Source organism: Macrotis lagotis, chromosome 4, assembly GCF_037893015.1.
Source record: "Macrotis lagotis isolate mMagLag1 chromosome 4, bilby.v1.9.chrom.fasta, whole genome shotgun sequence".
In the NCBI taxonomy this organism is placed as follows: domain Eukaryota; kingdom Metazoa; phylum Chordata; class Mammalia; order Peramelemorphia; family Peramelidae; genus Macrotis; species Macrotis lagotis.
This window is the reverse complement of record NC_133661.1, coordinates 86,007,653-86,024,320: the sequence shown is the minus strand read 5'-3', so window position 1 is coordinate 86,024,320 and position 16,668 is coordinate 86,007,653. Positions and strand designations below refer to the sequence as shown.

The window sequence follows — 16,668 nt, the reverse complement described above, 5'->3', positions numbered from 1 at the left end:
AAGAAATGGCCAGGAATGGTGAAATGAAGAGTTTCCTTTTTTTCCTATTTCATTTGAAACTTTCTAGTTGCTGTTTTATTAGATTAAATAGATCTGTGGCAGATGCTCTTACAGGCCAATTGAGGGAGAGAGCCTACCCTCCAAGACATTATAAGCTCAATGTCAAATGAATGACACAGATAATTGCTGAGGAAAAAGAGGGTTCAGAAGTGGGAGAGAGAACAGCAGACCAAAGGCTTCACCGAGCTCTATTTTAGAACATAGGAAGAGCTTAGAAGAGCAACCTGTTAGACAGAGGGCATTTAAAAGATTAGTGATACAGGCTCAGACCCCATGGGTCTAGATACAGAACTTGAAAAGTAGGAAGGAAGATTGCAGCAAAGTGAATTGGATTGAAGGGTTTATCCAAGAGAGCAAGGACAAGGAATTGAGAGTCCAAAGAAGGAATTGGGACTTTGCCCTCTACAGAGTAGGACAACTATTCTAGTATTTACAAATGGGAACATGATCTGATGAAAGGGAGTATGTCAGAAATCTGGCAGTGGTGTGTAAGATGTTCTAATGGCAGAAGAGATTGGAGTCAAGTGAGACTATTTAGGAGGTTCCTGAAATGAGGGTCTAGAAATGCAAGGGAAGAATTAGAAGAAACTGAGACCCAGAAAGGGAGGCTTGATGTGGGTCTCTTGGTGCATAGAGTATCAGACCTGGATCAGGAAAACTCAACTTCCTGAGTTTAATTCTGACTTCAGACACTTATGATATAGGAATTGACTGTTTGGAGAATTCACTTGTGAATCTATCTAGCCCTGGAAATTGTTTCTCAGAAAGCTGAACTTCCTAGGTCAGCATGCTGTCACTTCAGCAGCCACCAAAATTGTCCAAAAGTGAATGAGGAAAAGAGTGATCAAAGCTCCTTCAACCTCAACAAGCCACTTAACCATGTTTGGCTCAGTTTTTTTCATCTGTAAAATTAACTGGAAAAGGATCTGTAAAATTAACTGGCAAATTTTCTTTCCCAAGAAAACCCCAAATGAGATTATAAAGCTTATAAAGATTATAAAATCTGACAAACATGTGCTGGTTTCATTAAATTACACAATGGCCACACATGACTATCCTGAAAGTCACTTCCAAATGTCACTCCTTGTTCTTCAGAGCATTGACATCATGTTGGCTATGAAACCCAGTCTGAACTCTGACTTCTAGATTGCTGTAACTCACTCTCCAAAACTTTCGAGCTACCTAGGTCTCTACTGGTTTTGTTATTGATAAGGTCAATTCTGTAGATAATTTTCCTAATATTGAACCAGCCCTGAATTCCTGTTATAAATCCCTCCTGGTTGTGGTGCATTATCCTGATGATACCTTGCTGTAATCTCTTTGCTAATATTTTATTTAAAATTTTACATTACTATTCATTTGAGAAGTTGTTTTATTTTTGTTTGTTTTGACTGTTCCTGATTTAGATATCAGCTCCATAGTTGTGTCATAAAAAAGAATTCAGTAAGATCCCTTCTTTGCCTATTTTTCCAAATAGTTTATATATGGGAATTAATTATACTTTAAATGTTTGTAGAATTTACTTGTGAATCTATCTGGCCCTGGAGATGTTTTTCAGGGAGTTGAACTGCCTAGGTTAACATGCTGTCACCTCTGTAGCCTCCAAAATTGTCCAAAAGTGAATGAGGAAAAGAGTTATCAAAGCTCCTTGAAACCTTAAAATCAAACAATTCAAGCACTTACATATGAGTTTTATACAGGATAAATAGGAAATAATTAGAAGAGGAAAGGCATAGGAATCAAGGAGAGTTGGAGGATAGTTGGAGAAAATGCCCAGATCTGAGACAGGATATCTTGATTATGGAACAGCAAGGAGGCAGATGTCACTGAATAGAAAAGTATTTGATGAGGAGTAAGTTTAAGAAGACTAGGAAAATAGGGGCCAGGGGATCTCTACACAGAGAAATGTCAAAGTCTTTTTGTATTAGAAACTTTTCTGAACTCTGGGGCCACTCTCCTTACTTTGTTGGTTCCTCTTAGACTTCATTTTCTGAATCAATTTTGGACTTTGACAATAAGGCTGACCTTGATCATGCCCTTTGGGGTACAGGACAGAACTCTAAGGGACCCTAAAAGATAAAAAGAAAGCATTATCCAGATGAACATTCCAGAATAGAGACTGAAGAGGGGTTTCATAAGTAGGAAGACAACCAGGACAGAGTGGGGTCCCAAAAACTTAGAGAAAGAATACTAAGGAGACAAAGTAATCAACAGTATCAAAGCTTGCAGAGAGTTCAAGGGGGGGGGGCGGTGCTGAGGAAAAGAACATTTAATTTAGCAACAAAGAGATCATTAGTTGCTTTGGTGGAATTGATGACCTGGAATGGAATTGGAATTGGTGGGATGGAAACTAGGTGGTAAGGGATTAGGAAGAGTGAGAGTTTGCCTAGGAAAAATAAGAAACTGGAGACCTCAAATGATTCCATATAACTTTAGTTTGTCTATGAAATATTAAGGTTATGTCAAAAGCAGCAACCAGATCAAAACAAGTTTCAGTCATGATCTTATATACATTGTTAGGTGGCTCAGAAAATAAATGCTTATGTTTGGAGTAAGTACCATGACCTAAACAAGTTTACAGAAGATAGACATCTCAATGACTTCTGGAAAGGGATTAAAACACGCAATGCAGTTACCACATCAGCAATCTTTGCTCCAGTGGAATCTTCTCCATATAGAGATGCCATCTGAGAAGGTGAAAGCTAGTGACAAAGATATTTAAAAGAAAGAAAGATGAGTACATTTCCTTAGGCATCCCGAGTGACAAAACACTGGAGCACTGTTGCAGGCTGATGTTTTTAAGCTGTTCAGTTCTAACATATTTTGGAAGATAGAATCAATGAGCTAGTAACTGGATCAGGTAGACTAGAAAGAACAGCAAGAAGAGAATTACACAATGGTTGTGGTTTTGCTCTGGAGTTCTCAACAAGCAAGGTCTTCTGCATGAAATAAATTCATCAATGAATCTCCTGAGCATGCTATTTTTTAGTTATGTGCCCTGAATTTAACAGCTCAGCTCTTCAAAGGTTCTTTTGGCCATTTAATGAGAAGGAAAAAGGTTTTGCTTTAGAGTTTAAAAAAATATATTTTCTTTTGAATGGAAATAATTTTAAAGGTGGTACCTTTGAACTCTGAGTGAGCTGGAGAAGGTGATAGAGGTTTCCAATAGGTCAACAACTACATGTAAATATTTTTTATAAATTTATCAATTTGAGGACAGTTTTTTGTGGCCCAACTTGGTGCTAGTTTTAAGATTTTCTTCCTATGTATATATAGAAATAGTATTTCTTCTTTTTTGTGCATTAGAGCACAGTGTTTCTATATAAAGACCACTTTTCATTCTTTAATCATGGGCACCAAGCTCTATAAGAGCTCACTCAAAAAGTGAAACTACGCTTGTTAGAAATTATTTTCTACAACTATATACAAATAAATTGTTTATATTTTCTTAAGGCATTAGAGTTTTCCAAAATTAAGTTATTTTGGTTGAAATTGTTGAATTTGAAAGATTTTGTAAATATTGCTCTATTGTATCAATGAAATATCCTTGGGGCAGATGAATCTCAACCATGTTGTTGATGATTAGCCTCTGTCTCAGAAAATAAATTGTCTAATTAAAAGATGGTCACCAAAAAAACAAAAAAACCAAGAGAGTGAGAGGAGCAAAAACTAGAAAGACCTATTATACACAGCATTTTCAATGAATTTAGTCACAAAAAAAAAAACAGAAGAAAAATAGAATAATAGATAGCAGGGAAGGAAAAATCAAGAGGGGGGGGTTGAGGATGGGGAAGAGTCAGCAGCATAATTATAAGCAATAAAGAAAGAGCCAGAAAGCAGGGAAATTTAAAATAAATAGTAGCATGGGGTTGCAAGTAGAGAATACTTGCCCCTTGGTAAGGATTAAGGCCAGCTCTTTGTGTGAGAAAGGTGTGAAGAAGGAAAAAGTGAGATGAAGAAGAGGGGAGAAAAGGGAGCTCATGGCAAATGGTCTCAATCTTTCTGTAAAATATGAGGCAAGGTTCTCAGCTGAGAGAGGAAAGAAGGACCTATAGGAGGTTTGAGGAGAGATGAAAAGATTTAGAAGAATTGATGAGTGGGCAGTGTAGATATAATAAGAGAGATGTAGACAGATTATCTGACAGCAATAAGGGCCTAGCTGAGGTTGTGTAGCATTAATTTGTAGTATAATTTTAGTGATAATGTAATAGTGATTTTCCCTATTTCATTCAGCAATATATGTGTAGCCACAGATGCTGTAAGTGGTCCAAGTGTGGAGTTTGTCAGGACGCAATTGGTGGTGTTCTATGGGAGCTAATATCTCAAAAACAGAATATAGTGTGGAGTAGAACTATTTCAACAAGTGGTTAAGATGGGAAAAAGAAAAGAAAGTGACAAATACAGAGTTTATCAACTGGGAGACAATTGAAGACTTGATAGATTTAGGGTCACAGTGTGGACAAAGCAGGATTTGGAAGAGGAAGGCAGAGGAAGAGTGGAAAGTCAATAGATTATGGTAAAATAACAGGATTTCTGAATTCTTACACATGGAGATGTTGCATTCCTGAGTGATAGAAGGATCAGCATTATGACTATTAATGCTGATGTAAGTCTGAGATGGAATGAAGAGTAGCACAGAGGAAGTGTATAGGTTGAGAAAATAATTAATTAAAGTATTTGAAAAAGAGTCCAAGGATGAGGGCAGGAACTGCAAAAGGGACTTAAATTGGTAGCCAGGGGTCAAACTTAATTCCTTGAGGATAAAAGGGAATTGACCTGGACATCTCTAGACAATAACTACCAGAATTTTGAATGGGTGGCAGATATGAGTTGCTTGAACATCAGAGGAGGAAAATATGAGTTGCTTGAATCTCAAAGGAGGTAGGCAGAAAACCTGGAAGTGGCCAGTATTCTAGTGCCTCTATCTTAACTATTGAGTAGAGGGGAATAAATGAAGATGGAGCCAGCATTATTAAGAGGTGACCAAGAAGTCTATGTTATTAGAGGGGAGTCAGGTTTCAGGAATAACTAGATTTTAGAAGAGAGAAAAAGATTTTTGGATGAAGGAAAGTTTGTTGTTTATGAAATGGGCATTCCAGAGGACAGAGTGGAATGGATAGGTGGCGCATTTGGTGGGAACTTTAGGTTAGGAGGATGGTGAAAGAAATTAAATGGTAGGGGATAGGGAATAAGATTTAGCTGCTGATCTATAGGGATTCAAAATCACTAGGATGTATTGAATATGATTAGATCTGAGTCAGCTCATCATTGAGTAAATCTTCTTTCAGAGGAGGCTAGAGATGGGGTGGGGACAAATGAAACATGAGATGGAAGGCACATGATGGAATAGGAGGCTCCCTCCAACTATTCCTCTTCTCTCTGAAGACTGGAGATTAGCCAGGAAATTGTGCAGCAGGAGATGGAAGTTGAACCTGCAGGGCAGAATAGTACAGTTGTGCTCCTCATTGATTTTCCTCTTTGTTATTTTTCTTCCTCTTCCTTCCATGGACAGGATTAGGAAGAGATAAAGATGGATAAAAATGGATTGAGGCTCTTCTTTGCACTGAAATTTCTCACATCACTACTGAGAGATCAGGCCAACAATAGAATATGGAAACTGCCTTATTTTGGCACAGATGGAAGACACTCCCCTGACCCCAAACAGATATCCCTCAAGGGATACATTTTAAACAAAAAGAGTATGCACAGTGTAAAGTCATAGCTTTCTCTCTCTCTCTCTCTCTCTCTCTCTCTCTCTCTCTCTCTCTCTCTCTCTCCCCCCCCACCTTCTCTCTTCTCTCTGTTTCTGTCTCTACCTCCCCTGACTTATCTCTCTTTCCCCTACCTCCCAGAGAAGGGAAATTTTCAAAGGGCATCCAGTTGAGTCAAAGAAAGGTAATCCAGTGTCATCTGCTTTTCAGAAATAATTATTGATAAGAATGAATAACATTTATTCAAAGTTGTTAAGGGATCTTTTCATCAGAGAGGAGTCATTTTATAATAGACTTGGAGGTTTGCATTGAAAAAGGAATTTTTCTCAATATTTTAAATGATTCATAGTACACAATAGCTCTTTCTTTTAAGCATCATTGCATATTTTTAATTGTGCTCAATTAACCAAATGCATAAACAAAAAAGATTCCTCTTTGAACAAAGTAGTGGTCCTTCAACAAGGGCAAGGCTGTGGCCTCATTTACAATTTTTGATAGGAGGATGCAGACACAGGATTTGTTAAAAATCATCCCCTTATTGGAATTTTACTAAATGTTGAGAAGATTTTGATGAAAAACTGGAAGAGCATCTCCTTAGAAATTCTTCTTATTGTAGAGCTGGTGAAGAAAATCAGGTAATCATTACTATCGAGGGCAAGAATCATGGTTTCTTTGTAAGTAGAGGGTTTGTCAAGAAGCCTGATCACCCTGATGAGGTTTAAGGAATAATGCTCTAGTTGGGATATTATAAAAATAGCTATATAAAGGTACAGAGAGTGTCCCTTCAATAAAAGATAAGTTTGCAATAATGATTAAGAGATGGAACCAAAATAATACCAGGAAGGTAGTAAATAACCTTCTCCTTAGATCATACTATGTAGGAAGAGTTAAAAACTTACAGGTCCCTAGAAAGTATTTTGGGAAAAAAAAAAGCTACACAATGTCCCTGAAGTTTGAGATCATGTGCCCTCCATCCCAGAAACAAAGTCATATTTTAACAAAGTGTTTCAATCAAAGAATAGGTTGAGAAAATGAGCAAACAACAGAAAAAAATTTGACCTTAGAAAGATGCTATGGTGGCAAGGAAGATCAGTAGATAACTCAGTAAATAACAATGTCAAAACTCCTATATCCAAAGCCTCAAAATAAAGATGTGATTTGCTCTCAGGTCAAAAAAGAGCTCAAAAAGCATTTTGAAAATCAAATAAAAGAGATAAAGGAAAAAAATTGAGAAATGAGAGTATAGTAAGAAAATCATGAAAAACAAGTCAACAGCTTGGTAAATGAGATACCAAAAATACTGAAGAAAAAAACACCTTGAAACAAAGTAGGTCAAAAGGGCAAAAGAGGTAGAAAATGCCTTAAAAAGTAGAAAGTAAAAAAAGTAGAAATGGGCAAATGGAAAAGGTGATACAAAAGCTCACTGAAGAAAATAATTCCTTAAAAATTAGAATTGAACAAATGAAAGCTAATGGCTTGATGAGAGACATCAAGAAATAGTAAAATAAAACCAAAAGAATAAAAAAAGACAATTTAAAGTATCTATTTGGAAAACAACTATCTTAGAAAATAGATTCAGGAGATAATTATTTTAAAATTATTGAACTATCTGAAAGTCATGATTAAAGAGCCTAGACTTCGAAATTTTTCAAGAAAAATTGCCCTGATAGTCTAGAACCACAGGGTTAAATAGAAAGGGAAAGAATCCACTAATCGCCTCCTGAAAGAGATCTCAAAATGAACTCCCAAGAATATTGTAGTCAAATTCCAGATTTCCCAGGTCAAGAAGAAAATATTATAAGCAGCCAGAAAGAAAAAATTCAAATATTGTGGAGCCATAGCAGCTTCAACATTATAGGACTGAAGGTCTTAGAATATGATATGCCAGAAGGCAAAAGAATATAAATTGGATTACAACCAAGACTCAATTGTCCAACTATGCTGCACATACTTTTTCATGGGAAAAGATGGAAATTTAATGAAATAGGGAACTTTCCAATTTCCCTGATAAAAAGACAAGATCTGAACTGAAAAATTTAATTTTCAAATGTAAGACTGAACAGAAGCATAAAAAGAATCATAAAAGACTTAATAATAAACTGTTTTTATTCCTACATGGGAAGATGATACTGGTGACTCAAGAATTTTTTCACTATTAGAGCAATTAGGAGTATCTATAGAGAGAGGACACAGGATTCAGTTGAATATGAAGGGATGATATCCAAAAAAATTGTGAGAGAGGAATATACTGACAAAAAAGAGAAAGAAAAAGGTAGAATGAGGTAAATTATCTCACATAAAAGAGGCAAAAAACCTATTGCAATGAGTGAAAGAGGAGGAAAGTAGGATAAGTGAGTGAACCTTAATCACATCAGAATTGACTAAAAATTGGAATAATTTAACACAGTCAATATCCTACTTTTCAGAAAAGTAGGAGGGGAAGGAAATAAGAGAAGGGGAGTGGTGATGGTGGTGATAAAAGATTGGGATCTCTTTCAGGAGGTAGTCAGAAATGAAAATTTTGAGGAGAGACAAGATGAAAGGAGAGAGACTAGAATAAACAGTGTGGTGGGAATTAGAGTAGAGATCAATACAATTAACTATAGTAACTGTGAAAAAAAATTTTGATTCAATTTCTCTTATAAAGTTTTCATTTAATGTAGTAAACTGGAAAACAATCTCTATAACTAATGTTTCTTACAAAGGACTCATTTCTAAAATATACAGAGAACTGAGTCATATTTTAAAAATAAAAGCCATTCCCCAATTGACAAATGGTCAAAGGGTATGCAAAGACAATTTACAGATGAGGAGATCAAAGCAATCCATAGTCATATGAAAAATTTCTCTAAATCATTACTTATTAGAGAAATGCAAATTAAAGCTTCTCTGAGGTACTACCTCACACCTCTCAGACTGGCCAATATGATCAGAAAGGATAATGATCATTGTTGGAAGGGATGTGGGAAATCTGGGACACTATTAAATTGTTAGTGGAGCTGTGAACTCATCCAACCTTTCTGGAGAGAAATTTGAAACTACACTTAAAGGGCAACAAAAATGTGCCTACTCTTTGATCCAGCAATACCACTACTGGGTCTATACCCTGAAGAGATGATGAAAAAGGGTAAAAACATCACTTGTACAAAAATATTCATAGCAGCCCTGTTTGTGGTAGCAAAGAATTGGAAATCAAGTAAATGTCCTTCAATTGAGAAATGACTTAGCAAACTGTGATATATGTATGTCATGGAACACTATGTTCTATTAGAAACCAGGAGGGATGGGAATTCAGGGAAGCCTGGAGGTATTTGCATGAACTGATGCTGAGTGAAATGAGCAGAACCAGAAAAACACTGTACATCCTAACATAAACATGGGGGTGAAGATTAACCTTGATGGACATGCTCATTCCATCAGTGCAACAATCAGACACAATTTGGGGCTCTCTGAAGTGGAGAATACCATCTGTATCCAGATAAAGAACCATGTAATTTGAACAAAGTTCAAGGACTATTCCCTTTAATTTAGGAAAAAACTGCTATCCCATTGTTTGCTCTTGTTATCTCTTATACTTTATGTTTTTTTCTTTAAGGATATGATTTCTCTCTCATCACACTCAATTTGAATCAATGTACAACATGGAAACAATGTAAAGACTGACAAATTGGGGCAGCTAGGTGACACAGTGGATAAAGCACCGGCCCTGGAGTCAGGAGTACCTGGGTTCAAATCTGGTCTTAATAATTACCTAGCTGTGTGGCCTTGGGCAAGCCACTTAACCCCATTTGCCTTGCCAAAAAAAAACCTAAAAAAAAAAACACTGACAAATTGTTTTCTGTGAGGGGGAGGGAAGTAAGATTGGGGAAAAATTGCAAAACTCAAAATAAATAAAATCTTTAATAAAAAAAGTTTTCATTTGTCAAGCATAGAGAATTGCATCAAATTTGTAAAAATAAAAGTCATTGCTCGATTGAAAAATGATAAAAAAGAAAACAGTTTTCAGATAAAGTAACCAAATTTATCCATAACCATATAAAAAAATGTCACTACTGATTGGAAAAATACAAATACTGAAAATCTACCTGATATCTATTGTATTTGATTATAGGAAAGTAAAGGAAAAAGACAAATTTTCACAGAGAAGTGGGATAAATTAGACATTACTGCAATGCTGGTGGAGTTACGAACTGATTCAACCATTTTGTAGAGCAATTTGAAACTATGCCCAAAGGGGTATATAAAACTGTTCATATGCTTTGACCAAAACATAGATCTGTATCCCAAAAGATATTTAGAAAGCAAAAGAGGAAAAAGACTATATGTTCAAAAATATTTATAGTAATTCTTTTCTGGTGGCAAGGAATTGGGAATTAAGAGTATATTCATCAATTGGGAAATGACCAAACAGACTGAGGAGGTATGTGATTATGATGGAATACTTTTCTGCTATAAGAAATAATGAGCAGAATGCTTCACAAAAATCTGAAAAAACTTACATGATCTGATATAAAGTGAAATGTATTGTTAACAAAGGAACAGCATTATTGTAAAAATAATGAAAACTGTGAAAGACATAGCCTTTCTCAGGAATATAATAATCCAAGTCAACTGTGAGGAACTTATAATGAAAAATGATATCCATTCCCAAAGAAAGAAGATGGTGCCTGATTGCAGATTGAAGCATACTTCTTTTTTAAATTTTCTTTATTTTTATTAAAGGTTTAATTTTTACTAGATTTTCTTTCACATATTCTTATACATTTTGACTGTTGTGTAAATGCTTTGCATTACTACACATATATAGTCTTTATGATATTGCTTGTCTTCTCCATGGTGGGGGGAGAAAGGGAGATAGGTAAAAGGAAAAAGGGAGGGAAGGAGAGAATTTGAAACTCAAAGTTTTAAAAGTAAATTTTAAAAATTATTTTTACATTTATCCAGGGGAAAATAAAATATTAAATAACCTTTTAAAAAAAAGTGGATGATTAGAGTAATTTAGGCTGTTGAGGATTATGATTGTCTTGTTTTTACTAGATCTATGAAACAGAAAGCTGAAGCAAGATGGTTTAGTGGATTAGAGAGCTAGGCCTGGGTCTGCTAAATTTCAAGTTCAAATTGGACCTAAGACATTAATAGCTAAGTGACCCTGGTCAAGTCCTTTACCATTATTTGCCTCAGGTCCTCATCTAAAACATGGGAACACTGAAAAAAGGAAAGAGAAATTTTGTTTTTACCAAGAAAATTCCATGCATAAGTCCATGGGGTTATGAAGAGTCAGACATGACTAAACAATAATGAAAGGAAATGAAAGGAAAAACTATAAAAGTAAATTTGCTGTATCAGTCTGTGAAATCTAGGAACACAGATCACACAGATCAGACTAGAGACCCCAAGAAGCATATCCAGACTCTTGGTAATAGAAGCAGGTTTCTTTCTAGAGTTGCCTTCCTTTATCAAAATCCCATTTCCTTTTGAAAATCCCCATAATTGAACCTCTTTCTTGTGAACCAAGAGTTTTGTGTGCTGGGCCACAGGTTACATATATTCATGACAAGGAAATTGTATAATAAATGTTTGTTGAATTCCCTTGGTTCTCTCCTCTGCTTCTGTTCATTCTTCAACTCTTTCAGAGGTGGTCCTTCATCTTCCTTCTTACCTCCACTTATCAGCTCTCCCTCCCTTCTGAGGTCTTCTCAGAGGGCTTTTGAATACTCAGAACTATTTCTTTTTGGTGGTCACTTTCTAAATGACATTGCTAAGCAAGTAAGACAGCACCTTTCCAGTCTCATATGTTCAGTAAAGGGGCATTTCAATATGAATATTCCCCTGGCCCTGCACAAAGTATATTCCTTATAAAATTCACCTTTAAAGTTGTAAGATGTTAGATAGACATTAGTTTATTTGCTCCTATATTTTTATTTGGAGATGAGCAAACTGAAGTTCAGAAAAGTGAGATGTCCCAAATCAAACAGTTGTCGCACTATTGGTTCCTTAAACCAGAGGTGTCTGATTCACAACACTCAGATCTCAAGTGACCAGCAAAACTCCCAAAGCCTGAACCAGATTAAAATGTACTTAGGTAATGGGTAACAGGAAAAATAAAAATGCCATATAACATAAAGGAAGTTTGAAGCTTCCTAAATCAATATATACTCACAGAAACAAATTTTTAAAATGTTTTAGTCCCACACTACCTTGCACCACTCTCTCTACCACTACTTAGCCTGGTTTTTAATGAAAAAAAAAAATTTCCCTAATATTTTCCAAGTCATTCTGCCCCAAGTAAGAGTCTATATTCATGAATTATTCCTTTCATTCAAATGTATTTTCTGTAACAAGGAATGATTCCCTGGACAAAGTGAGAATGAGATGGGAAGGGAGGACTTTCAGGGGAAATAAGAGTGGGCAGAGGATGGGCAAATATTTAGAAATGAAGATAACAGAATAACAAAAAATAGGAAGTATCATTTTTTTAAAGCAAATTCACATTTTTCAACATTCCTCTGAGCCAGCATTCAGCATTGAGTATGTTAATTAGTTGTATTTCCCCACATTACATGCACATGAATTAATAAGTTCCTCCTCCTTTGGCTTTTTAGTTCTCTGCCTTGCACAGTCTGAGAAAAACTAAACTGACTTCTGAAGAAGGTATCAGACTCTTTCTCAGCTCTTCAGCACCACAAAGAAGTTGCCAGGAATCTATCATGAGGTAAAGAGATTTCTTTCTTTCTCTTATATTGCCTTTGCAGTTTTCTAGCAGTTATTTTATCAGACTTAATTGAATGAGCATCTTCATAGCCACTGAAGGCAAGTCTTCATATAGCCTGGTTGGGAGAGAGATCAGTCTCCAAGACAGTATATGATCAATGTCAAATGAGGGTTCAATGAAGGAATTGTAATTTGACCTTTAGAGAGAATCTTTCAAGGGTTTACAAATAAGGGCATGACTTGATGAAGGGGAATATGTTAGAAATAAAAATCTGATATTGGTATGTAAGAATGACTAGGTTCAGGAGAGACTAATGTTTTTGTCCTTAATTTTTAAAAAAGATCATGGCATCAGGGAGGGATGCCATGACAAGCACATGAATTGGATTTGAGCGAGTAGGAGCTGTGCTGAGTCACCAGTCTCACCTTCTCCTCCAGAGCCATCTGGGTCCAGTGACCAGATATGAATCAGTTCTACTGGAAATGGCCCTGGATGTGAGGCAATCAGGGATAAGTGACTTGCCCAAGGTCACAAAGTTAGGAAGTGTTTGAGGTAAGACTTGAACTCAGGTCCTTCTGACTTGAAAGCAATATTCTTGTAACCTCTGAACAAAAGCTTTTAATACCATTCTCTCCTGTCTCCAAGAGGCCTTGTTCTATCCATAACACCCTATTCCCATATCTTCAGTTCTCTTTCCCTTCCTTAGTTCCTTCTCTTTCAACTACAAGCATATTGAACTTTAATCTATGTTTTGACATTTCATCTTGGTATACCATCTAACCAGGCTATAACACTACTACTAGACTCATTAGTTTGGTTGATTTGGCCAAGTCTGATTCTTTGTGACTAGAGTCAAATGGAAATATTTAGGAGGCTCCTGAAACAATCCAGACATGAGATGATGAATTTAGAAACAAATCCTGGGTCACTGAACACACACACACACACACACACACACACACACACACACACACATACTCCTAAGAACTCAGAGAGGAATAATTAAAAATAACAAAAATTGCAATAATCATATCAGATAACATTTATATAATACTATATGCTAAAGGTTTGCAAATATCTCTTTTGATCACAACACTAGGAGGTAGATGCTATTATTTTTCTCTTTTGTATAGAGGTTATCACTGAGGCAAACAGAGGTTAAGTGACTTGACTAGTAAGTGTCTAAGGCTGAACTTCAAATCTGGTCTTTTTGAATTCTGTCCTAGGGCTTTATCTATTCTGTTACTTACCTGTCCCATAAAGGACATATCAGAATTATTTATTGGACTTCCAGATATAATATGCAAAGATTCTTTATATGCTATCAGTAATCAAGAGCTAATTTCCTGATGATTTCAAATATGTTTTATATTTCCCTTATATTTCATGACAATTTTACTTCGGTGAGATGTTGAAAAGTGCTTAGAAATCCTCATGGATTCTTCAAGGACTCTCAGAGTTGTGTGAACAGAATTCTACCTGTCTGACACAGTACATCTCCTGAATCGATTCTTGCATTATTCCTTCCTCTTATGAATGATCCTATATAGACAATTTTATAGATAATTGAAAGAAATATCTACCCAAGCCCATTGTTTCACAGAGGAAATGCAGAAATCCAAAGTGCTTAAAGGAAATTTCACAGCACAAGATAGAGACAGTTCAATTGGATCTAACCAAAAAAGCATATGCTATATCTAATAGCAGTTGAGGATACAAGGACCAAATGAAGTGTAGTCCATGATCTGAAGGTTAGAGGTTTGATATTGTGGTACTGGATTTACTGAACAACCTATCACAACACAGATTTCATGAGCATATCTGGAATCTTTCTGAGAGAGAGCATGATATTTTACTGTTGGGGGTTGACTGCTGCCTCAGATTACCAAAACTATATCTCTTTGCCATCTTCTGCAAAGCCTGGGAGGACTACAACTAACTCTGCCTTCTCCTCACATCAGCAGTTAGCAGTATGGAAGAGAAATAAGGGAAAGTGATGTACCTCCAGGATGATGGTTACTTCCATTCCATCCCAAATAAACCAGTCAAAGAGACATGATGCTATCTATGGATTTCTAAGGCACCTTGTCATGCACCTGTTATAAAGGGAGAATTCAAATTATAATGCTCTTATTTAGAGGGTGAGCAGAACTGTTTAGTTATCCATGACCTTAAAAGAAGCAAATATCCCTAGTAATGTTACTGCAAAGGGACCCCAGGAAAGGAAGGGCTTAAAAAGCAATGGGAAGCACAGTGATGATTTTCAGAGAAACATTTCCCATAGTCACAACAAATGGTGGCATATCAACTCCAAGGAGGTCAGGAGAGAAATGGAAAAACATGGAATTCTTGCCTCTCTTCTCCATGCTATACCCAAGTCCTGAGCAATCCACACATTTCTTAGCTGGGACTCTTTCACTGTACCTTTTCCCTTCTCCCTTCTATAAAAAAAGAGACTTGACAGGCAGATCCAATTAGGCAGGGTAAGGCTTCTTTCAGCTTTGCTAGATATAGGCCTTCTTAAGGAGAGAAGGAAGCTTTTTGAAGGAACCAGATGTTTCTCTGTGATGGGAGTGGAGGTGGTCATTTTAGTCTTCTTTCCAATGTTTATTGGGTATCTAACAATGGTACTTTCTCCCTGTCTACCCCCTCCATCCCTTCCTTCCTTCCTTCTTCCTCTCCCTCTGTGCACATATTGAAGAGTAGTCTATGACCTGAAAGTTATGGACTTGATGTGGTGATACTAGATTCTACTATACAGTTTATCACAATCTATACTCTTATGTGTGATGTTCTACTCAAAGGAATATTAACTTTTTTCATTTTTTAAATTTAAATAAAAAAGAAAACAACAAAAATTAAGCTTTGCCATGTATACACCAGAGAATAAGTGAGGACTCATAATAAAGCAATAAATTTTTACTTCAAGAAAATCTATATAGCAAATACTATACATTGGGTTCAAAGCTATCCATTTTTTTCTTTGCTTCCTTGTAGGATTTCCATTGTTCTCTGCCTTGTATTTTTTACTTAGTTATTTCCCCTTCCTACCCTGCTCCACCCCTTCAATTAAGGGTTCAATTAAGCACCTATATATATGCAAATATAGACACTTACATAAAAATAAATATCTATAATCATGCACAAAAATGTAAGACCATAATATGCTTATTTCCATTTACCTTTTCTCTGGAGGTAGATAGCATCTTCTTTCTTAAGTCTAAATTTTCCATATTTTTCTAAATCTACCAGCTCACAAATTCCTACACCATAGCAATATTTCAACCTTATACTGTCTATTTATTTTAAATAGTCATAAACAATACTGATTAATATGACTGACCCATAGGGTAGTTTACCTAGTTTTCTTTTTTGATTAAATATTTTAGTTTTAACTGTCTGAGATTATGAATACTATCACTGATTTTATAATAAATTCTACTCCTAATTTTTATTTTATGTTTGTGTGATAGGTTTTTTTTGCTTTTTAGAATCATATCATACTCATCTCTATCCCAATCTTTCTTTAGAACTATTACTATTACAGTCTTAGATATACATAATTATATATAAACTTAAAAGTAGAACCTTAAAACAGAAGTTAACATAACAATGATAAAGAAAGTAGATTAGACATGAACTTTCATTTCACTGGGATTTTATCTACCACTATTAGGTAATGGAGACTATCTTAGAAAAATGATCTCCGTGAGCTGAGATCAGAAAATTTATATAGTAACAAGGGGAGGGGAGCAGAACATATATCACTAGAGTAGACAAAACCTTAAACTTGCCTGGATCTCATTCTATTATTTGATCTCAGAGGAACATTCTTAAAATGTTATTTTCCTTGAGGAAGTTAACTTCTTTTTGAGTTTTGAGTTTAAGTACCAGGAGGGCAGGGTAAGGTACTTATTTTTGAAGTATAAAAATAGACTGAGTTCTTTTCCTGATTTGAGGAGGGGTCAGACAAAATTTTTCTCTTCAATTATAAAGGGATTAAAGAAGGCAGGACAAATCTTCCTTTCAAAGTCTAAAAGAGGTAATTCCAATCCTCACAATAGTTAAAATAGCAACTTTTGACCAGAAAAGTAATTCATAAAAACTTATGGTAATTAATATATTTGACTATATATATATTAAGCAATTTGTTCTTATTATCACTTTTAATTAGTATTTGATATT

At 35.6% G+C, this 16,668-nt stretch overlaps 1 protein-coding gene and 1 long non-coding RNA gene across 2 annotated transcripts in view; one reads left to right on the top strand and one right to left on the bottom strand.

Moving 5' to 3' along the window:
• Positions 1-16,668, bottom strand: part of LOC141521167 (uncharacterized) — a 115,889-nt gene that overhangs the window by 13,370 nt on the left and 85,851 nt on the right. The gene's annotated exons all lie outside the window — the stretch shown is intronic.
• Positions 1-16,668, top strand: part of LOC141521163 (interferon-induced protein with tetratricopeptide repeats 1-like) — a 28,288-nt gene that overhangs the window by 183 nt on the left and 11,437 nt on the right. The window contains exon 2 of the mRNA XM_074233407.1: positions 12,374-12,483. Within this exon, the coding sequence (XP_074089508.1) occupies positions 12,479-12,483 (5 nt within the window). The 5' untranslated portion in view covers positions 12,374-12,478. The remainder of the gene's footprint in view (positions 1-12,373; positions 12,484-16,668) is intronic.